Raw genomic sequence first — 25,561 nt, 5'->3', positions numbered from 1 at the left:
CCCCAAGGACCCTGTGCCACCCTGTGCCACCCTGTGCCACCCTGTGCCCCTCCATCCACCCCTTGCCACACCTTCCAATTAATGCCACCCCGAGAACCCCATGTGCCACCCTGTGCCCCTCCATAGACCCCTTGCCACCCCATCCACCCCGTGTCACCCCAAGAACCCCGTGTGCCACCCCGTGCCCCTCCATCCACCCTGTGCCACCCCTTCCCATTAATGCCACCCCAAGGATCCCGTGTGTCACCCCATGCCCCTCCATCCACCCCATGCCACCCCATCCACTCCGTGCCACCCCTTCCCATTAAAGCCACCCCAAGGACCCCGCACCACCCTACGCACCCCACACAACTCCACCCCCAGCCCCCACACCACACTGCTCCGTCCCCTCCGTGCCACCCCGAGGACCCCCCGGGCAGGGCAGGGCACTCACCCCGACACACGTGGGTGTTGCAGGTCTTGCTCTGTAGGGCCAGCCCCGGGCACCCCCCTGGAGGGGGGCAGTCCCGCCGACGGAGCTGCTCGCCCCCACCGCAGGAAACGCTGCAGGGCCCCCACGGGGACCACTCGCCCCACGGCTCCTCTTCTGCAGCACAGGGGAAGCAACGTGGGGCACGGGGGGACCCCGAGGGATGTGACCAGCACCCACGGTGGCACCAGCACCCACACCCCGTGGGGAAAGAGCCCTGGGCAGGATCTGTGCTGCCCCAGCTGGATCACCCACACCGCACTGCACTGCACCATGTGGCACTGCGCTGCACCACGCTGTGCCACGCAGCTCCACGGGGCAAAGACCAGCAGCTCATGGCACGGCACGGCACGGCACTGCACCAAACTGCACAGCATGGCACTGCACAGCCCCGTGCTGCATGGCACCGCGCTGCACAGCACCTCACTGCATGGCACGGCACGGCACAGCACCACACTGCATGGCACAGCACCACACAGCACTGCATGGCACGGCACTGCACCCCCCAGCAGGGCACCACATCGTGCCACACACCATCCTACAGGCATCCCCTCCCCATGCCACCCTGCACACCCTATGCCATCCTGTGCACCCCATGCACCCCGTGCACCCACCCCATGCACCCCACGCACCTCGTGCACCCCATACCCCCTGTTCACCCACCCCACGTGCCCCGTGCCCCCCAGCCGTGCCGGTGTCCCCACCTGGGCACCCCTCGGTGGCGGGGCAGGGCCGCTGGCGCTGGCTGTGCCCGGGGCATCCCCGGCCCCCATGCTGCGGTGCGGGGTTGCTGCAGTACCGGGAGGATGTCTGGGTGCCGGCACTGCAGCCAGGGGAGCAGTGGGACCAGGGCCCCCACGGGCTCCAGCCCCCGTCCACGCGGCACTCGGGGTCGGCACGGCACCGCAGCGCCCCGGCCTCACACGTGCTGGGGGATAGGGGGACGGGGACAGGGGTCAGGGCTGGTTGGGGGGCTCCTCACGTGCCACCCCCATGCAGCGGGATGGCCCCGTGGGGTTCCCCTTCGGGGCTGGGTGTGGGGTCGGGGGCACTCACCAGTTCTGGCAGGGTCTCTGCAAGGTCTCACCCGGCTGCAGCTCCTGCTCGGGGTCGGCCCCGTCCCAGTTCCCCTCCTCGGGGGTCCCTGCAGGGGGGGGCGCAGCTTTTGCCCCCAGCCCCACCCTGCCCAGCACCTCTTGTGCCATCCCTGTGTCCTTGGCATATCCCTGTTCCTGCGCCCCTGCCACCCCATTAACACCCTGTACCCCATCCTGTCACCCCATTGCACCCTCTAGCCCATCCCCACCACCCTATTATGCCCTGAACCCCATCCCCATCACCCTATTATGCCCTGTACCCCATCCCAAGAACCCCCCAGCACCCTACACCCACCCCCACACCCTATTACACCCTGTACCCCCTCCCTGCCACCCCGTGCACCCCGCACCCATCCCCACTATCCAGGGGCACCCAGCGCCCTCCCCCCTTTTCCACCTCATCCCCGCACCCCGTGGGCAGCGGCAGCGCTCGGGGGGGACGCAGGCACCGTCCTGCAGCAGGCGGCCGGGGGGGCAGGCGCAGGCGGGCTGGCAGCGGGGTCCGTCCAGGCAGGCCGTGTCCTCCCGCAGGTCCGAGCAGGAGCGGGGACAAGGCTTGCCGCAGGACAGGGCCACCAAGTCCCCGCCGCACCCTGCGGGCAGCGGGCACGTCCCAGGGGGCCGGGGATGGGGCACGCATGGCCCCACCGCGCAGGGGTCCAGGAAGGGGGTGGAGGGGGTTCTGGGGAGGGGTCCGTGCCCCCTGGTGCCCTGTGGACTCACCTTGGCAGCCGGTGGCACCCCGTGGGCAGGGCCGGCTCTGTCGCGCCTCGCCGGCACAGGGCCGGCCACCGGAGCGTGCCGGGGGTCCGGAGCAGGAGCGGGTGCGCAGAGCCAGCCCCCCGCAGCCCCCACACGGTGACCATGGCCCCCAGGAGCCCCAGACCCCGTCCTCTGCGAGCAGGAGAGAGAGAGGTGGGTGCTGAGCCACGGGGTCACCCCGCACCATGTCCCCTGCACCCCCCACCACGACACCCACCGGGGCACGGGGGGGCGTTGGGGCACTCCTTGCGCTGCAGCTGGGTCCCGGTGGCCCCGAGCCCCTCCTGCCCCCCGGGGCAGCCTGGACCCCCCTGCTGCGGTGTGGGGCAGGAGCAGGCGCGGTGCCGCGTGGAGGTCTCCTCACCGCACGTCCTTGAGCACGGCGTCCACGGGGACCACTCGCACCAGCCGCCGGGCACTGCGGGGTGAGGGGGGGGTGTTTGTGGTGTCCCTTGCATGGGGACAGCCCCGTCCCCATCCCTCGCCCCGTGTGGGGCACCCACCAGGGCAGGGCACGCCGGTGCAGAGCAGCTTCCCCCGGGTGCAGGTGCTGTGGGGCAGAGCAGTGATGGGGATGGGATGGGATTAATGGGATTAATGGGATGGGATGGGATGGGATGGGGATGGGGATGGGGATGGGATGGGGATGGGGATGGGGATGGGGATGGGGATGGGGATGGGATGGGATGGGATGGGGATGGGGATGGGATGGGGATGGGGATGGGGATGGGATGGGGATGGGGTGGGGATGGGATGGGGATGGGGATGGGGATGGGATGGGGATGGGGATGGGGATGGGGATGGGGATGGGGATGGGGATGGGGATGGGATGGGGATGGGGATGGGGATGGGATGGGATGGGATGGGATGGGATGGGATGGGATGGGATGGAATGGGATGGGATGGGGATGGGGATGGGGATGGGGATGGGATGGGATGGGGATGGGGATGGGATGGGGATGGGATGGGATGGGGATGGGGATGGGATGGGGATGGGATGGGATGGGGATGGGGATGGGGATGGGGATGGGACAGGGCAGTCGGGCCCCTCGGGTGCCCCCGCCACCCCATCCCATCCCATCCCCGCTGACCAGTTGTTGCAGCCGTCCCCTCGGGGCTCGCTGTGGCCGGGCCGGTGCCGCTGCCCGGTGCGGAGGTCGAGGCAGGAGCAGTTCTCGGGGGCCACGCACGCCGTGCCCGCCGCGTCCAGCAGCGCGCCCCCGGTGCAGTAGCAGCCGGGCTGGCAGCGCCAGGCACAGTGCTGGGACCCGCAGAGGTCAGGGGGCTGGGGACACCGGCGGGGTTGGGGGGCTCAGGGGATGTTGGATGGGGGGGTCTGGGCTCACCGAGATGTCATCACAGGAGCGGGGACAGGGGGGGCCGCAGGGGCTGAACACCGAGCCCGGCACCGCGGCGCAGTCGGGAGCTGCAGCAGGATGGGGACATCAGCACGGGACACCGCCATGTCCCCCACGTCCCCCCAGCCCCCCAGCTCACCGGGGCACTCCTGGGTGCCGCAGGGCTCCAGCTGCACGGGGGGGCCCTCGCAGAAGTCTCCGTGGCCCTGGGGTGTGGGGTTGGAGCAGGCACGGCTCCGGCTGCGCACGCCGGCCCCGCAGCTCCGGCTGCAGCCGCTCCAGGGGCTCCAGGGGCTCCAGCCGCCCGGCCCTGCGGCACAGGGGGGGCTGCTCAGCACCCGGCATGGCCCCCCAAGGACCCCAGCCCCCCGGGGGGGGCTACTCACAGGCACAGGGCTGCAGTAGGCAGGGGTGCTCCTGGGACTGTGGCTCGGAGCAGGGTGCCCCGGGGTGCGGGGCGCAGAAGCGGTAGCGGCGCTGCTGGCCCGGCCCGCAGGAGGCCGAGCACTCGCTCCAGGGGGTCCAGGGGGTCCAGGGGGTCTGGGGCTCACCCTCTGCCCCGGGTAGGGGGCATCAGAGTGGGCCCCAGGAGGTTTGGGGGCGCTGGTGCAGCCCGGAGCTCGCCTCAGGGCAGGTGTCCCCATTTTGGGGCACATTCTTCCTTTTTGGGGCAGATTCCCCCCTCGCCCCCAGTTTGGGGCACATCCCTCCCTTTTGGGGACAGATTCGCCCCTCCCCTCCATTTTGGGGCAGACCTTCCCTTTTGAGCACATCCCCCCATTTTGGGCACATCCCTATTTTTTGAGGCACATCCCTTCCTTTTGGGGTAGATTCCCCCCTCTCCCCCAGTTTGGGATACATCTCCCCCAAATTTGGGGCACATCCCTCCCTTTTGGGGACAGATTCCCCCCTCCCCTCCACTTTGGGGCAGACCTTCCCTTTTGGGCACATCCCTCCATTTTGGGCACATCCCCTCATTTTGGGCACACCCCTCCATTTTGGGGAACACCCCTCCAAGTGCCACCAGCCTCAGGGGACAGCAGGGACGTGTCCCCAGAGGGCCACCAGGGCAGGGTTGGGGCTGTCCCCGCAGCCACCCCACGCGCGGGGGACACGGCAGGGGCTGGCGGGGGTCTTACCGTCACCACAAGCCACCTGGGAGCAGTTGGTGACCCGGCCAGCAATGCAGGAGCTGGGGACAGAGGGTGAAGGTTTGTGGGGGGCAGCAGCAGCCGGGACCCCCCCCCCAAATGGGCACTGACCAGTTCTGGCAGCCCCGGGGCACGGTGTCCCCGGGCATGTAGAGTGCGCCGTCCGTGGCACAGGGACATTCCTCCTCCGCCACGCACTCGTCATTCTGTAGGATGTGGCACCGGGATATGGCGCTGGGGGGGTCCCCACCAACCCCGTCCCCACCTCCCCGTCCCCTCTCACCAGCAGCAGGGCCCCCGGGGGGCAGGAGCAGCCGGGGTGGCAGCGCCCACCGGCCGCGGGGGCCGCGCTCAGCTCCGCGCACGAGGCCGGGACGTGGGCGCACGGCTGCCACTGCTTGCCGGGGGGGCAGACACCCGGCTCCTCGCCTGGAAGGGGGGGCACAGACACCCCCTGAGCACCCCCCAGCACTGTGGGGGGGTGTCATGGTGTGGGGGGTGGTGGCAGGGTGGGGGGACACGGCTCTGCGCCCCCACAACGCCTGTGGGGTGCGCCGGGGTGCGCCGGGGTGTGCCGCAGCACGGGGTGGGGTGACAAGTGACATGAGGGTGGGGTGCTGGGGTGGACAGATGGACAGACAGACGGACGGACGGACGGACAGACGGGGCTCACCAGGGCAGGGCGCGGGGTTGCAGGTGCTGAACTCGAGGCCGCGCAGGGGGGAGCCCCCCCGCGTGCGGTTCCTGTAGCCGCCCCCGCAGGGCACCGAGCACCCCGACCACGGCCCCCACGGCGCCACGGCCCCTGCGTACGTGGGGGAGGCTTGGGGTGCTGCCCGGTCCTGTACCCCCCCCCCCCCCGGGGAGCACCCCCCAACAGGGACACCCCCAGGAGACACCCACCTGGGGCACCCATCCCATGGACAAGTGTCCTGGGGGGCGTCCTCTCTAGGGTTACCCACCCCAGAGAAGCCACCCCAGGGACACCCACCCCCAAGGGACACCCACCCGGGAGCACCAACCCTGGGGGCTTCCCTCTGGGGGCACCCACCCCAGGGACACCCCAGGGACATCAACACCGAAGCCACCCACACAAGGGACACCCACCCCAAAACACCCACCCGGGGGGGGGCACACATCCCTGGGACACCCTCCCCAGGGACACCCACTGGGGGACACCCACCCTGGGAACAGACCCCCCAGGATACCCATCCAGGGACACCCCCTGTGGACACCCACCCCATGGCACCCTTCCCAGGGACACCCCCCTGGGGACACCCCAAAGGGGACACCCCAAAGGGGACCCCCTCCCCATGGCACCCCCCTGGGGACCCCCCACCCCAGGGTCCTGGGTGCCGGGGGCTGCTCACCCCGGCAGGGCTGCAGGCTGCAGAATTCCACCTCCATGCTGGGTCCCTGGCAGGGGGGGCCCCCCTCGGCCGGGGGGGGCACCCCAGGGACCCGGTAGCGCCGCCGCGTCCCCACGTCGCAGCTGCGGCTGCAGGAGCTCCAGGCCGTCCAGCTGCTCCAGCTGCAGGGCACTGGGGGGGTTTTGGGGACTCGTTGCACCCCCCCACCCTCAGCCCCCAGCACCAGGAGGCACCGGGGCCCCCCCTCACCCACTGTTGCCCCCTCTGGGTTGGTACCTGGGCAGGGCTCCGTGCCGCACACCATCTCCCCGGCCATACAGGTGCTGCACGAGAGGGGATGTGAGCAAAGAGGGGGGGGCGGAAAGCAGCGCTGGGCCCCCCAGGACCCCTCCCAGACCCCATCCCTGGTGTGACCCCCACCAGTTGTTGCAGGCGTCGAGGGTGGCGGTGTCACCGGGCTGGTAGAGGTGGCCGCGGTGGTGGCAGGGGCAGCGTTCGGGTGGCACGCAGCTCCCGTCCTGCAGCAGGAGCCCGGCGGGGCAGTGGCAGCCGGGCTGGCAGCGCGCGGCACACACCACGCCGGGCTCCAGGTCCCGGCACAGCCGTGGGCAGGGCCCCCCCCGGCTCCGGCACTCCTCGGCCGTGTGGTACCGCATGGTGCCGGGGCACTGCGCTGCGGGGACAGCGGGCAGCAGGGCTTGGTATCAGCCCCCCCCCCCGGAGCCACAGCCCCGCATCCCGCCGTGCACGCACCTCCACAAGGCTGGGGGTTGCAGTCGCGGGTTTGGAGGAGGGGGCCCTCGCATTCGGCCCCCCCAAAGGCAGGGGGGGTGCAGGCCCGGCTGCGCGTCTGCACGCCGGCGTCGCAGGGAGCCGAGCACTCGGACCAGGAGGACCAGGGCATCCAGACACCTGCCACTGCGGGGAGACGGGCTCGTGACCCCCCCTCACCAAACATCCCGGGACCCCCACCTGCAGCAGGGGCTCCCTGGTGGGTCCAGCCTCCCCCAGACCCATGGCCCTGGTGCCACCAGCAGCCCCCCACGTCCCCAGCGTGCCCAAAGCTGTCCGGGGCGCTCACCCGGGCAGGGGGCCGTGTCGCAGGGCTCCTCCTGCGCCCCCAGCCCCGGGCAGGTGCCCCCCAGCCCCTCGCAGTGCCGGAATCGCCGCCGCCGCCCGCGGTGGTCCACGTGGTGGAAGCAGCTCCGGGAGCAGGGGGACCAGGGGGTCCAGGCGCTCCAGCCGCTGCTGGGCTCTGCGGGGACAGACGCACGCGTGACACCGGAGCACCCCCCGCGGGCACCCCCACCGGGGGCGGTGTGAGCAGAGCGGACGGCTGCCCTCCTGTCCCCGGGGTGCTGGGGGTCCCCGCAGCAGCCCCCACATCGCTGGGACTGGGGGGTGCACGTACCGGGGGCGCAGGGCGTGTGGCACTCGCGCACCTCCCGGGCGTCCCCGTCGCAGGGGGCTCCGCCGTGGGCCGAGGCAGGGTTGGAAGGGGACCTGTGGGCACGGTGTTGTGTTGATCCCCGACCCCACCAAGCACCGTGGGGCTGGGCCCCCCTCCCCAGCCCCACACCTGAACCTCTCCTGCGTCCCCACGCCGCAGCTGCGGTCACAGGGGGTCCACGGCGACCAGGCGGACCAGCCGCAGGGGATGGGACAGGGCAGCTCCTCGCACGTCACCGCCCCGTCCTGGCACACGCTGGGGACAGAAGCTGGGCTCAGGACAAGAAGCAGCCACCGGGCAGCGTGCAGGGTGTCCCCGGGCACAGGGACAAGGCAGGGGGCACGGCGCTGCCGCTCACCACTGGCTGCAGTTGTCCCGCAGGAAGACGTGGCCGGGCAGCCAGCGCTGCTGGCCCAGGTGACAGTGGCACTGGCTGGCGTTGACACAGGCGCCCTCCTGCAGGAAGAGCCCCGGCGGGCACCGGCAGCCTGCCCGGAGGCACCGGTTCAGCCCCGTTGTGCCCTCACCAGCACCCCGTGCCACCCCCGTGCCACCCCTGTGCCACCCCCATGTGCACCCCGTGCCACCCCCGTGCCACCCCTGTGCCACCCCCATGTGCACCCTGTGCCACCCCGGCCCCCCACTCACCCTCCTGGCAGGGGCTCTGGCAGCTCGCGGTGGCACTCAGGTCCCCACAGGCTTGGGGACAGGGGGGCACCAAGCCCCGTGCGCAATCCTCTGCCCGCACCAGCACCATCCTGGGGCCGCAGTCTGGGGGGGCAGGGGATGCTGTGAGGGTGGGTGCTGCCCCGTGCCCCCCCTGCCCGCAGCACACATCCCCACCCCATCACCCCCCTAACTCCGTGTCCCCCTCCTGCTGTCCCCCCGTCCCCTACCTGTGGTGTCCCCGCAGGGCTGCAGGTTGCAGGGCTGGCTCTGCAGGGCCTCCCCGGGGCAGGGCTGGCCCCCGTTCTTGGGTGGGGGGTCGGTGCACCTCCGGCTGCGGCTCCGCACCCCTCCCTGGCACTCGGCGTCGCAGGGGGACCAGGCGCCCCACGCAGCCCAGCCACCGGGCACTGGGGGGGGCAGCGGGATGGGGGCACTGCGGGCACTCCCATACCTACAGGGTGCAATGTGCCCCACCACGGTGCCCACCACCACAATGCCCCCAGGACAGAGCCCCCCCAGCAGCGCGGGTCCCGTGGGGGCCGGTACCTGGGCAGGCGCGCAGGAAGCAGGAGCGGGCGTCGAGGTGGGGGTGCGGGCAGGAGCCCCCCGGCAGGGCGCCCCGCAGCAGGACCCGCTGCCGGGCGGTGACCCCCAGCCCGCAGGAGCGGCTGCACTCGCTCCAGCCCCCCCACGGGGACAGGATGCAATCAACTGGTGGGGACAGAGCGGGGTCAGGGCTGCCCCGGACCCTCCCCACGCCTGGGGCTTGTCCCCACGGGGGTCTCATGGGGACAGAGCCAATGCTCAGCCCTGCTTGGTGCCCCAAGCCCAGTGTCACCAGCCCCAGTGTCACCGGACTTGGGGTGTCCTGGGGTCCCCAAAGGGGCAGAGGGCTGGAGCTGGCCAGGCACAGGATGCTCTGGGATGAAGGGAGACCCCTTCCCCATTCCTGCCCACATCCCAGTCCCCAGCCCCATCAATGTCCCTGTCCCTGTCCCTATCCCCTTCCTTGTCCTCATCGCCATCCCATCCCCATCCCATCCCAATCCCCATCCCATCCCATCCCCATCCCCATCCCCATCCCATCCCATCCCATCCCATCCCATCCCATCCCATCCCATCCCATCCCATCCCATCCCCATCCCCATCCCCATCCCCATCCCCATCCCATCCCATCCCATCCCATCCCATCCCATCCCCATCCCCATCCCCATCCCATCCCCATCCCATCCCATCCCATCCCCATCCCATCCCCATCCCCATCCCCATCCCATCCCCATCCCCATCCCCATCCCATCCCCATCCCATCCCCATCCCATCCCCATCCCCATCCCCATTCCATATCCCCATCCCCATCCCATCCCAATCCCCATCCCATCCCCATCCCCATCCCCATCCCCATCCCATCCAATCCCCATCCCATCCCCATCCCCATCCCCTTTCCACCCCATCCCATCCCCATCCCATCCCCATCCCCATCCCATCTCATCCCATCCCACCCCACACACCCCCACCCCCCCCGTCCCCCCGCACCGCAGCCGCTCTCGTCGGTGCCATCGGCGCAGTCCCGGTGCAGGTCGCAGCGCTTGGCCAGGGCCAGGCACTCACCGGTGCCACAGGAGAACTGCTTGGGGGAGCAGGTGGGGGGGGGCCCGGGGGGCCACACCAGGGGGGCTGGGGGGCTGTTGGAGGCGGGGGGAGTTCCTGTGGGGCGGGCAGGGGTCAGAGCTCAGCCGGGGGTCGCAGGCAGGGCCGGGGGGCTCGACACCCCCAGGACCTCTCCGTGTGGGTTCTGTGGGGGGGCGGCGGGGGGCTCACCGCAGTGCTCCTCGTCCGAGCCGTCCAGGCAGTCGGGCCGCCCGTCACAAACCATGGTGGCATCCACACAGCCCAGGACATCGCAGGGGAACTGGTCCTCGGGGCACAGGAACCGGGGCAGGAGCCCCTCTGGGGGGGGGGACACAAGGGGCTGGGGGGGAGCCCTGGGGCTGTGCCCGCTCCCCGCGGCACCTCTGGGCTCTCACCTCCTGCCCCATAAATGCCCGGCCCTGTGGCACCCATCCCATGGCACACCCCGACCCTATATCCTCCTGACCCTACAGGACCCCTGCCCCCATGGCATTCCCCAGCCCCACAGCCCCCCCAGCAGCAAGGTGGGGAGCTGTCCCCACATTGCCCTAGGGACACCTGTGTCCCCCTGCGGTGCCAGGGGAGGGGGAGGTTGTGTGTGTGCCCCCCCTGGGGCTGGCGCTGAGCAGTGCCCCCTTACCTGCCGCTGTCGGGGTGGGGACCCCGGTGGGGGGCGCGGGCAGAGCAGGCAGTCCCGTGGCAGGGGGGGTGATGGTCACGGCGGCCATACCCGGTACCGGGGGGCTGGCAGGGGGTGGCCCCCCGGGGGACACCGCGGTGGCGGGGACAGGTGGTGGCCTGCTCATTACTGGTCCCAGCACAGCGGCAATGGGGGGTCCGGTGCTGGTTGCACTGGGGGGCTCCATGGGGGGCTTGGCAGTGAGCAGCCCGGCTCCTGTCCCCGATGTCCCCTGTGCATGGGGACAGGAGTGTCACCTGCTGCCACCCCCTGCGCCCCGTCTCGTCCCCCCCCATCCCCGGGGCTCACCGGGATGCCAGCGCTGGTGGGGGCCGGGGGGCTGCAAGGAACAGAGCCGGGCAGTGAGGGGTCCCGCACCCCAAACCCCGGCTCCGGTGGGGGCGCAGGCTCCGAGGGGACTCCAGCAGTGTGGGTACCTGGCAGGACGGGTGGGCACCGCGGTGGGGGGGGGCTCGCAGCCGGCCTCGTCGGCACCCCCGGCACAGTCAGCGACGCCGTCGCACCTCCGGGACGCCCCCACGCAGCCGTCCCCGCACCACAACTCGCCCGCGCCGCAGGGTGGTGGGGTCGGTGTCGCCCCGAGCGGGGCAGGGGCCACTTTGGGGAGAGGGAGAGGTGAGCGGGGGGTCCTGGCAGCAGGGGGGAACCCCCACGGACCCCCCCCCAATGGCCGTGGTACCTGGTGGGCAGCCCAGCAGCTCGACGCGGAGGACGATGCGGTTGTGGAAGCGGCGCGGGAGGATGCGCACGTGCTGCGCCTGCACCATGCGCCCCAGCGGCCGCACCGCCGGCGTGACGGCGTCCCAGTTACCCTGGAAGAGCTGCGGGGAGAGCGGGGGTGCAGGGCTGGGTGTGGGGGGGTGCACCCCATGTGCGCCCCCCGTGCTCCAGCACCCCACATCCAGCCCTGCGCATTCGCGCGGGTGCGTGCCAAAGGTGGAGGGGAGGTGACACGGGGTCACCGCATCTCTGGCTGAAAGGGGACACTCAGAGCCACTCTGGGGGCAACTGAACAAGCTCCATTCAGCCCCCCCGTGCACATTCACACCCTCACACACACACCAGGCACAGGCAGCACCTTGGGCACCGGCTGGCTTCCAGCGGAGACCTGTCGGTAGTCGTGCCAGCGCGTCCCGTCGGTGCTGAGCTGCAGCTGGAAGGCGGTGACGAAGGCGTCGCCGGCACCTGCCCCCTGCAGCACCACGCCTGGAGGCAGAGACGTGGCACACGGTGGCACCGGTGCCGGCGCAGTGCCCGGGGCAGCGGTGCCGGTGCCACGCAGCACCCACCGGTGAGGTTGGTGGGCTGCAGCAGGTCCAGCTGCAGGAAGGGCGGCTGCGAGGGCAGCCCGGGGAAGATTTCAGCTGGGGGGGCCCAGCCCTGCAGCTCCTGCCCCGGGGAGACGTGATGCAGGCGGCCAGCGGGGGCCGGGTGCCCCTCCTGCGAGGCCGAGGCGCTGAAGCTGCTGTCGGGCAGGGAGGCGATGCCCAGGGGGCTGTAGCAGGGGTCTGCAGGCAGCAGGAAGGGGGTTGGGGGGAGCAGACTCGGGTCAGCCCCTCCTGGGTGACACCGCAGGGCTGGTCCCCAAGGGGACACGCTGTGTGAGTGGGGGTCTCACATACCGCCCGGGGGAGGCAGTGGGAAGGTGGCCAGGGGGCTGCTGGGGGGCTCTGATGGCACGCTGGAGGGGGTGGGCTCCGTCGTCAGCTCCGTGGGGACGGCCGTCACATTGTCACCTGCAGCGGGGACAGACACCATGCGGCACCCAGCTCCTGGTGGGCACCCGGGGGGAACACAGCCCGGCCCCCGAGCAGCACCCCGAGGAACATGGGGCTGTGCCCCCCCCTGCGCCCCCAAGCCCCGGGCTCACCTGGCCAGGCGCAGAAGCAGCAGGAATCCCCCTGGCCCTCCACCAGCACCTGGCCCTGCACGAGGGGACCCCGTCACCACCAGCACCACGGTGCCACCGCTGCGCCCCTCCCCTGCCCGGCGAGCCCGGCGCAGCCCCCCCCGGGACCCTCACCTGCGGGCAGCCCCCGGCGCTGTGTGGGCAGTAGGGCGAGCACCGCACCTGGGGGCCGGGCAGGCACTGGCAGACGCGGCAGGGCCCCGAGCGCCAGCGCTCCCCGAGCGCACGGGAGCGGCCCTGGTGCTCGCACGCCTGGCACGGCTCCGTCTGGCACCTGCGGGAGGGGACGTGGAGGGGACCTGCTGCTGCCACCACCCTCCCCGTGCCCGTTCACCGTGGCCTCACCTGCGTGCCTTGCGGTAGATGCCGCGGCACTGCCGGCCAGCACCACGCGTGCCGGGGTGGCTGGGGCTGCGGAAGGACCACTGGATGCTCTGCACGCCGCAGGGACCCAGGCACTCGCCCCAGGGTGACCAAGGGGACCAGCTGCAGCTCACTGCGGGCACAGAGGGGGGGTGAGAAGGGGGTCTCAGCACCCTCCCCGAGGCGGGGCGCGGCGCAGGGCGCACCAGTGCAGGCGGGGTTCTGTCGGCAGCGCCGGGGCTGCCCGTCCAGGCAGGTGCAGAGGCGGCAGTTGAGCTTCACGCGCTGCCCCGGCCAGTAGCGCAGCCCCTCCACCTCGCAGCGGCACTCCCGTGGGCGCACGCAGCCCCGCTCGCCGTCCAGCACGAGGCCCTCCGGGCACCAGCACCCTGCAGGAGGGCGGCGGGTGGGTGGGTGGGCACCCACCATGGAGACCCCTGAGCCCAGGAGGTCGCAGCATGGCTGGGGAGGGGGCTGGTGGCAGGGGGTCGGTGCCACCCCGCAGCCCCCGGACTCACCTGGGGTGCACGGCTGCTCCCGGGGGCACTGCGCGCGGCTGGCGAGGTCGGCGCAGGACGCGGGGCAGGGGGTGCAGGGACGGTGCTGCAGCCCCCCAGGGCAGGCGGCGGGGGGGCACCCGTCCTGCTGGCACGGGCCTGGGGTGGAGAAGCGGGGTCAGGGCTGTGGAGCCCCCCGCAGGAGGAGCTGGGGGCTCGGGGGGGGTCACCCACCTATCTCCAGGGTGGTGGGTGCTGTGGCGGGCAGCGCGGCGCAGGGCTGGCCCCCGTCCCGGGGGGGCAGGCAGTGCCGCTGGCGCACCACCACCCCCTCGCAGCCCCCCGTGCAGTTGGACCAGGTCGCCCACTCGCTCCAAGCGCCGTCCACTGCGGGCAGAGGGAGGGGTGAGGGCAGGCGGCCCCCCCCGGGCAGCCCCAGATTTAGGACCCCCCCTCCACAGCCTCCCCCCAGGCAGTCCTTGCTGTGGGAATCCCGCTGGGCATGCCAAGTGACCCCCAAATCCCCCGGGCAGCCCAGGTCATGGGGACCCCCAAGTTCCTTGGGTAGCTGCAGTCATGGGAAGCGCCCCCCCCCCAAGCAGTGCTGGCTGTGGGAGCCCCCCCAGTCCCTTGGGCAGCTCTGGCTGGGGGACCCCCTCAGATCCCCTGTGCACTGGGAACCCCCCGGGTGTCCCCAGCAGCCATGGACACGGGAACCCCCAGACCCCCTGGGCATCCCCAGCCACGGGAACCCCCAGATCCCCCAGGCACCCCAGCCACAGGGACCCCCCAGCCCCCCCGCCCCACGCGCAGCCCCTTGCCCACTCACCTGGGCAGGCAGTGCTGAAGCAGGGCCGTGCCTGCGTGGCCTCGCCGTGGCACTGGTGCAGCACATCGGGGCCCTGCTGGCTGCAGCCCCGCGCACGCAGCTGCTGGCCGGGGCCGCAGGAGCGGCTGCAGGCACCCCAGGGTGCCCAGGACCCCCAGTGCCCGCAGTCCCGCTCATCCGAGGGCACCCAGCCCGAGGCCGCGTCCCCGTCCCCGCAGTCGGGCAGCCCGTTGCAGACCTGCGGTGCGCGGCGATGCTGAGCCCCCCCGTCAGGGCAATGGGGAGGACCCCATGGGGACCCCACCACGGCACAGGGCATGAAGGGGGGGTCCCTGTCCCGTGGCCGTACCTGCTTGAAGGCGATGCACTCGCCGTCCCCGCAGGTGTACTCGGTGCAGGGACCCCCCGTCCGGTTCCTCCCCTCGGTGGGGACGTGGCCCTCTGCGACAGAGACAGGGCTGTGGGCACACGCCGAGCCCCCCAGCCCCAATACTCCTCCCACCCCCCTTCCCTCACCGCAGGCCAGCTCGTCCTCGCCCTGGGGACAGTCGAGGCTGCCGTCGCACACCCTGGACGTGTTCACGCACACACGGTCGTTGCACACAAAGTGGCCCGGGCACGGCGGGATCTGGGTAGAGCCTGCGCCAAGGACACAACCCCATCAGGTGTCACCGCACTGGGACGGGTCCCCTGCACCTCTCTGTGGACCCCAGGGGGGTGCAGATCCTCGCTGCCCCCCCCCAGAGGGTGTCCCAGGGGACGGGGACCCTTGGGGACCCGCGGTGCCTCACCGCAGGTGTCGGCGCTCTCGTCGGAGTGGTCGGGGCAGTGGGGGACGCCGTCGCAGAGGTGGCCGTGGGGGATGCAGTGGGCGCCCAGGGCGCAGGGGAATTGCCCAAGCCCGCAGCTCCGGTTGCAGCCCAGCTCGTCGCTGCCGTCCAGGCAGTCGGCCTCGCTGTCGCACAGCCAGCCCCGCGGCGTGCACTCCCCGCTCTGGCACGGGAACTCGTAGGGACCACAGGCGGGAGCTGGAGGTGTCACCCCGGGGTGCCACAGTGAGCAGGGACCCCCATGCAGCGTCCCCACGCGTCACCCCCGGAGCTGCAGGGGGCTGCCCTGGCCTCTCCGTCCCAGCCACAAGTGGGGTGCTCCTGGTGAGCCCCCCAGACACAAGGACATAGCACGGTGCAGGGGACACGCATGTCCCTCACCTGCTGTGCCGTTGGCAGGCGCCGTGGGCAGCTGGGCAGGCACAGGAGTGGCCCAGGACACGATGCAGCGTGCGGGGCTCTCGTCCCAGCCGTCCCTGCAGTCCCAGACGCCGTCACAGAGCTTTGCCTGACCCATGCACGACCCGTCGGGGCACGGGAGCTGTCCTGGGGCACAGGTCACCCGGCCTGCAGGGAAGGGGACAGTCCCCAGGGGCGATGCCACCACGGTGGGCTCATCCCCGCGGGTGGCACGGCCACGTTCCCTCACCTGGGCAGAACGCCTCGTCCGTGCCAGCCGTGCAGTCCTCCGTCCCATCGCAGACAGCAGCTAGGGGCAGGCAGAGGCCGTCGGGGCACTGGAAGCGGCCGGCGGGGCAGACGCAGTCCCGCTCGTCACTGAAGTCCCCGCAGTCGTCGTGCCCGTCGCAGCGGTGCGGGTAGGGCACGCAGCGCCCTGCTGCGCAGCGGAACTCCCCGGTGCCGCAGGTCGGGCTGCAGCCTGCGGTGACAGTGGGCAGACCCCCACCATGGGGCAAAGAACCCCCCCTTGGGGACAGGGGCGTTGGGGCACCCTCACCACGGGGCACGGGAACACGCGGAGCCATCCGCAGGGTGCTGGGGCCACTCACCTGCCTCATCCGAGTCGTCAGCGAAGCCGCAGTCCAGCTCCCCGTCGCAGACACGTGCCCGGGGGATGCAGCGGCCGCTGGCGCAGCGGAACTCCGGGGGGGCGCAGGCAGGTGGGGGGCATCCACGCTCGTCTGAGCCGTCGGCGCAGTCGGGCACGCCGTCGCAGCGGGCGCCCCAGGGCACGCACTGCCCCCTGGCGCAGCGGTGCTGGTGGGGGGCGCAGCGTGGGGCGCAGACTTCATCCGAGCCGTCCCCGCAGTCGTCCTCGTTGTCGCAGAGCCAGGCACCCGGCACGCAGCGCCCACTGGTGCGGCACGGGAACTCCGAGTCGGGGCAGCGGGGCTGGGGCGGGCAGGGCTGGGCGGTGGGCGCGCATTGCCACAGCCCGGCCGCGCACGTGCTGCGGGGTGGCCGGGGCTCAGTCCTGGTGCGTGGTGCCCCCGTGCCTGCTCCGTACCCGGTGCTGCCGCGGTGGCACCAGGGATGGGGACACCCCACTCGCACCCCACTCACCAGTTCTTGCAGCCCTGCTGCACCCCGGCACCGGGTGGGAAGGAGATGCCCTCCCAGACACACGGGCACTCGGCGGGGTCGATGCAGCTGCCCTCTGCCCCCAGACAGGGAGGTGTTGGTGAGCACGGCGTGGGCCATCCCCACAGCAGCCCCACAGCAGCCCCACACTCACCGTGAAGCACCTTCCCCTCGGGGCAGAAGCAGCCCTCCAGGCACGACATGGTGTCGCAGTGCTCGGGCAGCTCCAGGCCGAAGTTTTGGCAGGTCTGGGGGCAGGGGGGGCCGCAGGCGCTGTACTCCTGCCCCCCGTCACACTGCAGGGCTGCGGAGGCAGGGGGGTAAAGGGGCTGTATCCTGCCAGCCCTGGGGTGAGCAGGACCCCCAGCCCGGACCCCCCAACCCATCCCTGGCACTGGGGACGGGGACTCACGGCACAGGTCCTGGCTCCTCCATCGGATGTGGACACCGCGCTGGCCGCACTCCTCGGCGTAGGTGGCGATGGCCGTGCACAGGCACTCGCAGTCCCCCCCGGAGTCACAGCTGCCAAAAGGGCACAGTGGGGTGGTGCTGTGGTGGGGACAGGCACAGGGGGGCTCGGGACCCCCTCCCAGGGGGTGTCTGTGGCCCAGCACCTACCCGCAGGCATCGAAGACACACCAGTCGTAGAAGCGCTGGCACGGCACCTCCTCGTGGCAGGGCGCAAAGAGCCGCTGCGTGAGGACGCTGCAGCGCTTGCGGGCCCACGTTGCCCGGTGCGGGTTCTCCTGGGGGGCAGCTATCACCACCACGGGAAGGAGCCCCCCTCCCCACACCATCACCCCCGAGCATCCTTCCCCCCACCACCAGCCACCCGCAGCGGGCGTCTCCATCCCGTCCCGCTCCGTACGGTGCAGGGGTGCTGCGTGTCCGCGCCGTCCACCTCGGGGCAGAGCAGGCTGACGCGCCAGGAGTTGCCGAAGAGCTCGGCGGTGGGCTCCAGCACGCCCTGCCGGCTGGCCAGGTCGTTCTCTGCATCGCGGTCAAAGTTCCCGCAGAGCCCGGCCACGCGGCCCCGGTGCTGCGGGTGCAGCCGGACATACACCCGCGTGCCTGGGGACGGGATGGGGCACGGCTCAAGGCAAACTGGGGGCTGCTAAACGTCCCCACACGGTGTCCTGCGTCCCCCCTGGGTCTCACCTCCATCCCAGAGCACCGTCAGCCCCAGGCGGGACAGCAGGAGCAGGAAGAGGCCGGCGCGCTGCAGCGTCAGCCCGCTCCCGCTGTAGGTTTTGGGGGGCCGCACCGAGACCCCGTTCACTGTCACGTCCCTCCCTGCGGGGCAGCGGGGCTGTGAGGGCGGCCGTGTCCCCCCCCACACCCTGCATCCACCCCTCCTGCAGCACGGGGCTGCCCCTCACCTCGCAGCATGTGCACCACGGTGTTGCCCAGCGCCACCACCACCGATTTGGTGCAGGTGACGCCGCTGGAGCCGCAGGGCACGTTCTCGGCGGTGACGGCGAAGAGCCCGGCGGCCTCGCGCACCAGCACGTACTCGCAGTCCCCCAGGAAGGAGAAGGCCTTCCCGTCGAAGGTGATGTAGTGGGGGTCCCCCGTGGCCACGCAGGTCCCCGCGCAGTCCTCGCTGCCGCACTGCCACCGCTGCCGCTGGCACACGCTGGGGGCACGGAGCTGAGCACGGGGACCGTGGCAGCTCCGCGCCGCGGTGCTGGGCTGGGGCTCACCAGGTGTTGCAGTCCCGGACGATGGTGTCGTTGGGCTGGTAGAGCCGCCCGTTGTGCTGGCACGGACACTCCTCCGGGGGCACGCAGCGCTCGTCCTGCGGGCATCAGAGCCGTGCGAGCCCACCCCGGGTGATGTGTGGGGACACCCGGGCACGGGTGCCAATGGATGGGTTGGGAAATGCCCGGCTCCTGCTGCCCCCCAGGGCCCTCTCCAGCCCCTAAGAGCCCAACTCTCCAGTGCCCCGTGTCCTCAAGACCAAATTCCCCAATGCCTCAAATTCCCCAGCTCCCCGGCACCCCACATCCTCTGCACCCCACTCCCCAACATCCCACCTCCCCCAACCACCTCCCCAGTGCCCCCAGTTCCCCATCCCTGAGCCTCGCAGTCCCCAGTGCCCAACCCCTCCTGGTGCCCACCCACAAGGGCAGCAGAGCTGGGGGGGCACCCACCAAGAAGACGGTGCCTGGGGGGCAGACGCAGCCATCAACAAGCCCCGGGCAGGTCCCGTTGGGCTCGGTGCTGTCGCAGGTGCGCAGGCAGGACCCGATGGCGTAGACCAGGTCCCCGGGGCAGAAGGCAGCCTCGGGGCAGGGGGCATCGGTGCAGCTCCAGGAGCCCGCGGCGCAGACGCTGGGGTGGTCAGGGGGGGCTGCGGTGAGGGCCGGCACCCCCATGTGGGGCATCGGCCTCGGGGAGTATGGGGTGGGTGGGATGGATGGGACACCCCCAGCCAGCCCCATGCTGGGGTCCACAGCATGCCCAGCGCCCCTGGGGCCCCCCAAAATGCTGCTCGCAAAGGGAGGTGGCCTCCAGCAGCACCCAGGTCCCCACACGGCTATGGGCTTGTCCTTAGCCCCAGGAGGGCAGCTGGAGCCTGGAGCCCGGTCCCCAGCCCCAGCAGAGGTCTGAGGACAGCGTCTTCAGAGGTGACACCGGCGCCACGTGGCAGGGACATTCAATGAAACCCACCTATCCTGCCGCACCGTCACAAACAGGCCATAGGGTGATTTCATCAGGTGTCTCCTGCCACCACCTCACACCTCCGGCACCAGCCTGTCCCCGTCCGGTCCCTGCTGCCACCACGTCCCCACAGGCTGTCCCCTGGGGCAGCCCATCGCCCCCCGATGACACCGGAGCCTGGGGACACAGAGCCCGGGGTCCCCGCGGCACGCACCAGGCGTTGCAGCCCTGCCGGATCTTGCTGCCCGCTGGGTAGAGCTCGCCACCGTGCCGGCAGGGACAGACGTCCTTGGGGACACACTGCCCGCTGTCATCCAGCACCAGCCCCTCGGGGCAGTTGCAGCCGGAGACGCAGAGGCCGTCGAGATCGGGGCAGGAGCCGGCCCCGTCCAGGCGCAGGTCGGCGCAGGTCCTGCCGCAGGGGCTGCTGCACTCCTGGAAGACCTGGCCCCCGCCGCACTGTGCGCCTGCAGGGACGGATAAGGTGCAGTGACTGAAGGCAGACACCCTGCCCTGCCCTGCACTGCCACCCATCCCATTAATCCCATTAATCCCATTAATCCCATTAATCCCATTAATCCCATTAATCCCATCCCCATCCCATCCCCATCCCCATTCATCCCATCCCATCCCATCCCATCCCATCCCATCCCATCCCATCCCATCCCATCCCATCCCATCCCATCCCATCCCATCCCATATCCCCATCCCATCCCATCCCATCCCATCCCATCCCATCCCATCCCACCCCACCCCGCACCGCAGAAGCTCTGGTTCCTCCAGGACAGGACCGCTCCCTCCTGGGCGCACTGCCGTGCGTAGGCAGCCAGCGCTGGGCACAGGCACTGCTTGCCGGCCGGGCAGGCGCACACATCGTAGAGGCAGAGCTGGTGGAAGGGCTCCCTGTCCACGAGGTGGTGGCAGGGCTGGGGACAGGAGGGGACACATCAGACTGTGCACACCGCGGTGCCGGCTCCTGGCCAGGTGCGGGGCTGCTCGGCACCTGGAAGGGCGCGCCGTGCAGGACGGCACAGGCTGCGGCCGCGAGCTCCCGGCGCGGGGCGTAGGTGCTGCAGGGCTCGAAGGGGACGGGGCCGAGCACGGGGCAGGCGCTGGACACCCGGTACTTGTTGGCAAAGGCGGCGACGCCGACCTCCACGTCCCCTGCCGGCGTGGCGAACTCGTCCCCCTGGTCCCAGTTGTAGGTGCCGCAGAGACCCCGCACCTGCGGCACGGGCACAGCGCTCGGGCACGGTCTGGGTGCCTGGCGAGGGTGCGAGGGGGGTAGCGGCACCCAGAGGGGCTCACCTTCTTGGCGAAGACAGGCTGGAGGGTGATGTACGCCGCGGGGGTCTCCAGCCCCCACAGCACGTGGGTGCCGAAGGCCTGGAGCAGCAGGAAGGAGGAGGACGCTCGGCGCACCGTCAGCGCGGCGCTGGCGAAGGGCAGCGGCACCTCCCGCCCGTTCACCTCCACCTCGCCTGCACGGGGAGAGCAAAGAGGGGGGTGTGTGGGTGCGTGGAGCCCCCCCAGCCAGTGCCCGTCACCCTTTTGCCCCCTGTCCTGTGTCACCTGTGCTGCGCAGCCATGCCGAGGCGCCCTGCACGGTGACGGAGAGCACCCGGAGGCAGCTGAGGGGCTGGCGGCCGCCACACGCCTCCTGCTCCGCCGTGATCAGCAGCGTCCCCTCCACGAAGTCCTGCGGGCAGAGAGCGTGCTGAGCACCCCCCCTCACCGTGCACCCCCTCCCCAAACCCCCTGGATCCTGACCTGCACCAGGATGTACTCGCAGGCACCCGGGAAGGAGAAGCGCCGCTGGTCGAAGGTGACATAGTGCAGGTCCCCCAGCACCGCGCACTCCGCCGCGCACCGGTCCTGGGTGCAGAGCCAGCGGCCCCCCCGGCACGTGCTGCGGGGACGGGGACAGTGTAGGGGACACCGTGTGCCCCCCACACACACTTCTTTTTCCTCCCTCCTGCCCCCCCCCAGCACTCACCACCGGTTGCAGCGCTGGCGGATGCTCTGCCCCGGGGCGTACTGCTGGCGGCCATGGAGGCAGGGGCAGGCGCTCTGGGGGACGCAGCCCCCCCCGGCCAGGTACAGCCCCGGGGCGCACTCGCAGCCGCTGGCGCAGTCGTCCCGGCAGTGCCCCTCCTCAGCAGCGCCCGCGGTCACGCAGCTGGCGGGGCAGGAGGACACGCAGTCCGAGTACCGCTGCCCATGGCCGCACTGCCACTCTGCGGGGCACCGGGGCGCAGATCGGCCACATCCCAACACATCCCAACACATCCCAACACATCCCAGTACATCCCAATACATCCCACTGCATCCGTCCCACCACGTCCCACTGTGTCCCACCACGTCCCACCATGTCCCACTACATCCATCCCACCAAGCCCCCCACCGACCCACACAGCCAAGCTACCCAGCTGTGGGTTCAGCTCCGAGGCAGCAGCACCGCTCCCCCCCGGCACCCCAGGCCGCAGAGGGACGGAGGAAGGGGTCAGGGAATGGGATTCACTCGGCCAAATGCAGCTCCCTTTGGAGGGGTGCTGCCCTGGGCAAGGGGGCCATGGGGGACAGGGGCAAGCGCGAGCCACCAGGGCGCATACACACCTCACCAGGGTGCATGCACACCCCATCAGGGTGCCCACGAGCTCCGTGGGTGCTGGCAGCACACAGCAGGGTAAGGGGAGAAAAAGGGGCTGGGGACCCGAGCATCCCCCGGCACATCCCTACCGCAGAAGCCCGGTCGGCGCCAGTCGATGTAGGCTTGCCGCTGGGCGCAGTCCCGCACGTAGCCCGCAAAGGTGTCGCAGACGGCGGGGGGTGGCGAGGGCCCCACACCCCCCTCCCGGCAGTGCACATCCAGGCAGGCCTCGTAGAAGCCGTGGGGCTCGACCTGGTGCAGGAGGCGGCATCAGGGTGGTGGGGCCGTGCGCCTCCAGCCCCGCGGAGCCGGTGCCACTCACCGCGCCGTGGCACTGGCTGAAGGGCTCGGCGAGCAGCTCCCCGCAGACAGCCTCAGCCGCCTGCCGTGCTGCACTGCCCGCTGCACAGCCTGGGCCGGGCTCCACCGCGTCCCTACAAGAGAGCTGTGCACGGGTGGGGGGCATCAGAGTGGGGGCAAACCCACGAGGGACCCCCCAGCACCCCGCTGTTGGGAATGGGGTTGAGGTGACAGCCCCAAAGAGCCCAGCTGGGTGCTGGGCACGGTGCCCCGCTCTGCTCGGCCACATCCACTCCATTTCCCAGCTCTGCCCAGCCCCGGTACCTCGGAGCTGGCATCGGGGATCCTCCAGGAGTTCCCAAAGCTGGCAGCAAACGGGGCCACGTCCCCTCCGACCCGCAGAAAGTCATCTGCGGGCAAGGGATGCCACGGATGCACCACCCGTCCTCGGCACGGCCACCCCTGTGACTGCCACTGCTGCGCCATGCAGGGTGCCAGCGAGGGGCCGGCCTTACCAGTGGGGTCGTCGTTGTAGGGGCCGCAGAGCCCCCGTGTGCTGCCCCAAAGCTCGGCGCTGACCGTCACGTAGCTCGTCCCGCGCCCGTCCGCCTTCACGCGCACGCCCAGCCCGCTCTCCACGGCCACAAAGTCCCCGAGCCAGGTGATGCTGATCCCTGCGGGGACAAAATCAGGGTCAGCAGGGCACAGGGATGAGGAGGGGACCCGGTGGGGCTCTGCTGCACGTGGCCCCCCTGAGCTGGCACTGTCCCCCTGCAGCACCTCGTGCCACAAGGCACCAGGTCCCCAGCAGCGGTGCCGCATGGGGACAGGAGAACCCAGCTGCCCCTCACCGCCGTGCAGGTGGGGCTGTCCCTCTGGCACCACCACGCCGTTCACGGAGACGTTCCGGCCCCGTGCCACCACCGTGTCCAGCCCAAATGTCATGTGCAGCACCTACGGGACAGAGGCCGTGAGCAGGGGGACAATGGGGGCACAGCAGGGACCCAGCAGCCACAGATATTGTGGCACAAAGCGGGGATGGAACCTCTGCCATCCAATCCAGGGCTAACCCCAGCCACCCTCTCCATCCACCCTGTGCACATCTCCCCGTCGCGTGCAGCCCCGGGGGTGGCCGCTACCTGCGGGCTGCCCATGGCGATGGTGACAGCCCAGGTGCCATCTGCGGAGGCAGCCAGGCTGTAGGCACACTCGCCCTGGAAGTGGAAGTGCCTCCCGTCGAAGCTGCGGTACCGGGAGCCAGCCCAGGCGAGGCAGCTGGCAGCAGGACGCCGGTGCCGTGCCACCGAACCCCGCGGAGCTGCGGGCAGGGGCACGTCTCCTGTGCCAGGGGGGCAAGCACCGTTCAGCATGTGCCTGGCAGAGCCCCGCGCTCGTCCCCCTGCAGCTCGGGGCCCCCAGACCCACCGGCGAGGGACTGGTGGGCGCAGGCGAAGCAGAGCGCCGAGGAGGCGTTCCTCCAGCTGTGCCCCCAGGGCTGGTGGCAGCACTCGGCCATGCTCACGGCGGAGAGGTTGCGGGCACCCGGCGCGTCCTGGCACTGCCACCCGGCGTAGCAGTGCCCCAGCGAGCCTTCCCCTGCGGCAGAGGGATGCAGCTCGTCCCCGTGGCACTGCAGTGGTCCCCTGCTGCCCAGCGTGCAGGGGACCACGGTGCCACCACGCCTCTGCCAGCCCCTTACCCTCGGTGCAGCGGGGGCCGCTCCAGCCGGCGCAGCAGGCGAGCACCGTGCGGTTCCTCACCACCGGCCGCGTCTCCGGGGGTCTGCGGAGTTGGGGGAGCCCTGGAGTCAGGCTGAGGGCAAGGGGCACGGGGACGGACATCCCCTGGTGCCCCCTGCCCTCCCCGATGCCACACACCCCGCGGTGCTCACTTGTAGACGTAGCACATGGGGGTGCCGGAGCCGGGCTGGGCACTGGCAGGGGGGACGCCGCGGTCTCCTCCGTAAGCCTGGCGCATGCGGTCCCGGTCGATCCTCCAGCCCGCCAGGCTGTACTGGTACATGCTGGGGCAGGGCACCACGTCCTCGCGCCGGGGGGACACCACCTCCTCCTCCGTCACCGGCACCGTCTGCTGGCACCACCGCCTGCCACGGCACCCGGCCACCCGCTGGCATCACCAGGAGCCTGCGCCAGCCTGGCCCCGCTCCCCACGCGGGACTCACCCCTTGGCAGCCTCGGCTGCAGCCCAGAGCAGCAGCGAGGCCAGGATGCCCGTGCCCGTGCCACCGGGCTGCCGGGGCCGTGCCATCCCCGCCGTGGCTCGCCGCTGCCTGCGAGCGCCGGCCAACCTTTGGAGAGGAGGATTTGGTGGTGGTGCTGCTGGAGAGCCCACAGAGCCTGGGGAGTGCCCAAACTTTCCCCCCGGGGATGGTCCCTGCTCTCCTTCACCTCTGCACGAGGGGTAAAGGCAGAGCTGGGGGTCCCTCCCCTCCCTGGGGGTCCCGGTGATGGGGACAGGGTCCCAGACCCCGTGGGTGTGCCCAGGGGGTGCCCCCTGCTCGGTGGGACTGTGCCGGGGCTGGAGCTCGGGGGAACGGTGCCCGATGCCCCCCGTTCCCAGCAGAGCCCCTCACCTGGGGCTGCCCGGACCCGCAGCGCTCCGTCCTCTGTCCCCAGATCTCTCGCAGCCCCAAAATCACCCCAAGGGGCAGCTTTTTATCAGGTGGGTCCGGCCAGCCAGGGCCAGCTGCGGGGCTGGCGATTGGGCCCAGCTGCCTGCCGTGGGGACCCCCCCGTGGCCCCAGGGGAGGCCGATGCCGTTTCTAGGGCAAAACGCTGCGAATTGGTGCCCCTGCAGCAGCTGTGCCCTGCCCGGCATCCCACCCCACAGCCCCCCTGCCCCAGACACGGATGCTCCTGATCCCCACATCCTGGTCCCGCTCATCCCCTCCAGGAATGCACGGGGGGGGCACATCTCAGCCCCCAGACCCACAGGGAAAGGGCCCCACAAGGACAGGGACACCTCAGGGCAGCCCCACAAGCCTGTGTCCCTGCCCCACAGCCCTGCGTCCCCCCATGTCCCCGTGCTCCACAGCCCCAGCCCGGGGGGACCCCAGCCCCACAGCTCCCTGCTGGCTGCTCCCTGCCCCTCGTTGGCCCCCTGCTCATCTCCCAGCCCCATAGCCACGTCCCCCTGTGTCCCCATAGCTGTGTCCCCCTCTGTGTCCCCATGCCTGTCTCCCTGTGCCGTGTCCCTGTGCCCCTGTCCCTGTGCCCCTGTCCCTGTGCCCATGTCCCCATGTCCCCACACCGCTGCCCCCTCCAGTGCCGGGTTCAGCCCCAGGCAGCCGCTCTCTGGGGGC

At 71.4% G+C, this 25,561-nt stretch overlaps 1 protein-coding gene across 1 annotated transcript in view; it reads right to left on the bottom strand.

Moving 5' to 3' along the window:
* Positions 1–24,543, bottom strand: part of LOC119715861 (SCO-spondin-like) — a 35,155-nt gene extending 10,612 nt beyond the window's left edge. Inside the window, exons 1-73 of the mRNA XM_072033977.1 lie at positions 24,422–24,543; positions 24,131–24,343; positions 23,939–24,021; positions 23,665–23,835; positions 23,379–23,578; positions 23,091–23,193; positions 22,755–22,913; positions 22,564–22,649; positions 22,262–22,384; positions 22,029–22,191; positions 21,286–21,526; positions 21,060–21,198; positions 20,862–20,988; positions 20,598–20,770; positions 20,293–20,514; positions 20,050–20,215; positions 19,504–19,756; positions 18,779–18,959; positions 18,329–18,423; positions 18,005–18,261; positions 17,784–17,918; positions 17,494–17,696; positions 17,244–17,371; positions 17,038–17,147; positions 16,780–16,929; positions 16,608–16,701; positions 16,094–16,494; positions 15,733–15,963; positions 15,465–15,650; positions 15,045–15,281; positions 14,770–14,892; positions 14,603–14,694; positions 14,254–14,491; positions 13,659–13,811; positions 13,446–13,583; positions 13,134–13,316; positions 12,910–13,060; positions 12,679–12,838; positions 12,526–12,580; positions 12,278–12,391; positions 11,945–12,163; positions 11,764–11,861; positions 11,335–11,476; positions 11,020–11,252; positions 10,596–10,866; positions 10,145–10,273; positions 9,860–10,030; positions 8,873–9,037; positions 8,554–8,733; positions 8,306–8,428; positions 8,016–8,145; positions 7,787–7,912; positions 7,619–7,710; positions 7,289–7,462; positions 6,961–7,125; positions 6,628–6,880; positions 6,484–6,530; positions 6,208–6,378; positions 5,511–5,642; positions 5,121–5,266; positions 4,949–5,043; positions 4,826–4,878; positions 4,073–4,240; positions 3,826–3,996; positions 3,675–3,754; positions 3,420–3,589; positions 2,832–2,878; positions 2,546–2,746; positions 2,290–2,460; positions 1,977–2,159; positions 1,526–1,613; positions 1,174–1,397; positions 434–586 (exon numbers count right to left, since the gene is read on the bottom strand). Of these exons, the coding sequence (XP_071890078.1) occupies positions 434–586; positions 1,174–1,397; positions 1,526–1,613; positions 1,977–2,159; positions 2,290–2,460; positions 2,546–2,746; positions 2,832–2,878; positions 3,420–3,589; positions 3,675–3,754; positions 3,826–3,996; positions 4,073–4,240; positions 4,826–4,878; positions 4,949–5,043; positions 5,121–5,266; positions 5,511–5,642; positions 6,208–6,378; positions 6,484–6,530; positions 6,628–6,880; positions 6,961–7,125; positions 7,289–7,462; positions 7,619–7,710; positions 7,787–7,912; positions 8,016–8,145; positions 8,306–8,428; positions 8,554–8,733; positions 8,873–9,037; positions 9,860–10,030; positions 10,145–10,273; positions 10,596–10,866; positions 11,020–11,252; positions 11,335–11,476; positions 11,764–11,861; positions 11,945–12,163; positions 12,278–12,391; positions 12,526–12,580; positions 12,679–12,838; positions 12,910–13,060; positions 13,134–13,316; positions 13,446–13,583; positions 13,659–13,811; positions 14,254–14,491; positions 14,603–14,694; positions 14,770–14,892; positions 15,045–15,281; positions 15,465–15,650; positions 15,733–15,963; positions 16,094–16,494; positions 16,608–16,701; positions 16,780–16,929; positions 17,038–17,147; positions 17,244–17,371; positions 17,494–17,696; positions 17,784–17,918; positions 18,005–18,261; positions 18,329–18,423; positions 18,779–18,959; positions 19,504–19,756; positions 20,050–20,215; positions 20,293–20,514; positions 20,598–20,770; positions 20,862–20,988; positions 21,060–21,198; positions 21,286–21,526; positions 22,029–22,191; positions 22,262–22,384; positions 22,564–22,649; positions 22,755–22,913; positions 23,091–23,193; positions 23,379–23,578; positions 23,665–23,835; positions 23,939–24,021; positions 24,131–24,343; positions 24,422–24,507 (11,494 nt within the window). The 5' untranslated portion in view covers positions 24,508–24,543. The remainder of the gene's footprint in view (positions 1–433; positions 587–1,173; positions 1,398–1,525; positions 1,614–1,976; positions 2,160–2,289; positions 2,461–2,545; positions 2,747–2,831; positions 2,879–3,419; positions 3,590–3,674; positions 3,755–3,825; positions 3,997–4,072; positions 4,241–4,825; positions 4,879–4,948; positions 5,044–5,120; positions 5,267–5,510; positions 5,643–6,207; positions 6,379–6,483; positions 6,531–6,627; positions 6,881–6,960; positions 7,126–7,288; positions 7,463–7,618; positions 7,711–7,786; positions 7,913–8,015; positions 8,146–8,305; positions 8,429–8,553; positions 8,734–8,872; positions 9,038–9,859; positions 10,031–10,144; positions 10,274–10,595; positions 10,867–11,019; positions 11,253–11,334; positions 11,477–11,763; positions 11,862–11,944; positions 12,164–12,277; positions 12,392–12,525; positions 12,581–12,678; positions 12,839–12,909; positions 13,061–13,133; positions 13,317–13,445; positions 13,584–13,658; positions 13,812–14,253; positions 14,492–14,602; positions 14,695–14,769; positions 14,893–15,044; positions 15,282–15,464; positions 15,651–15,732; positions 15,964–16,093; positions 16,495–16,607; positions 16,702–16,779; positions 16,930–17,037; positions 17,148–17,243; positions 17,372–17,493; positions 17,697–17,783; positions 17,919–18,004; positions 18,262–18,328; positions 18,424–18,778; positions 18,960–19,503; positions 19,757–20,049; positions 20,216–20,292; positions 20,515–20,597; positions 20,771–20,861; positions 20,989–21,059; positions 21,199–21,285; positions 21,527–22,028; positions 22,192–22,261; positions 22,385–22,563; positions 22,650–22,754; positions 22,914–23,090; positions 23,194–23,378; positions 23,579–23,664; positions 23,836–23,938; positions 24,022–24,130; positions 24,344–24,421) is intronic.
* Between the last annotated feature and the right edge of the window lie 1,018 nt (positions 24,544–25,561).

The sequence above is a fragment of the Anas platyrhynchos genome, chromosome 2 (assembly GCF_047663525.1).
Source record: "Anas platyrhynchos isolate ZD024472 breed Pekin duck chromosome 2, IASCAAS_PekinDuck_T2T, whole genome shotgun sequence".
NCBI lineage: Eukaryota > Metazoa > Chordata > Aves > Anseriformes > Anatidae > Anas > Anas platyrhynchos.
The sequence above is the reverse complement of the archived record's forward strand: the minus strand, read 5'-3'. Positions and strand labels throughout refer to the sequence as shown.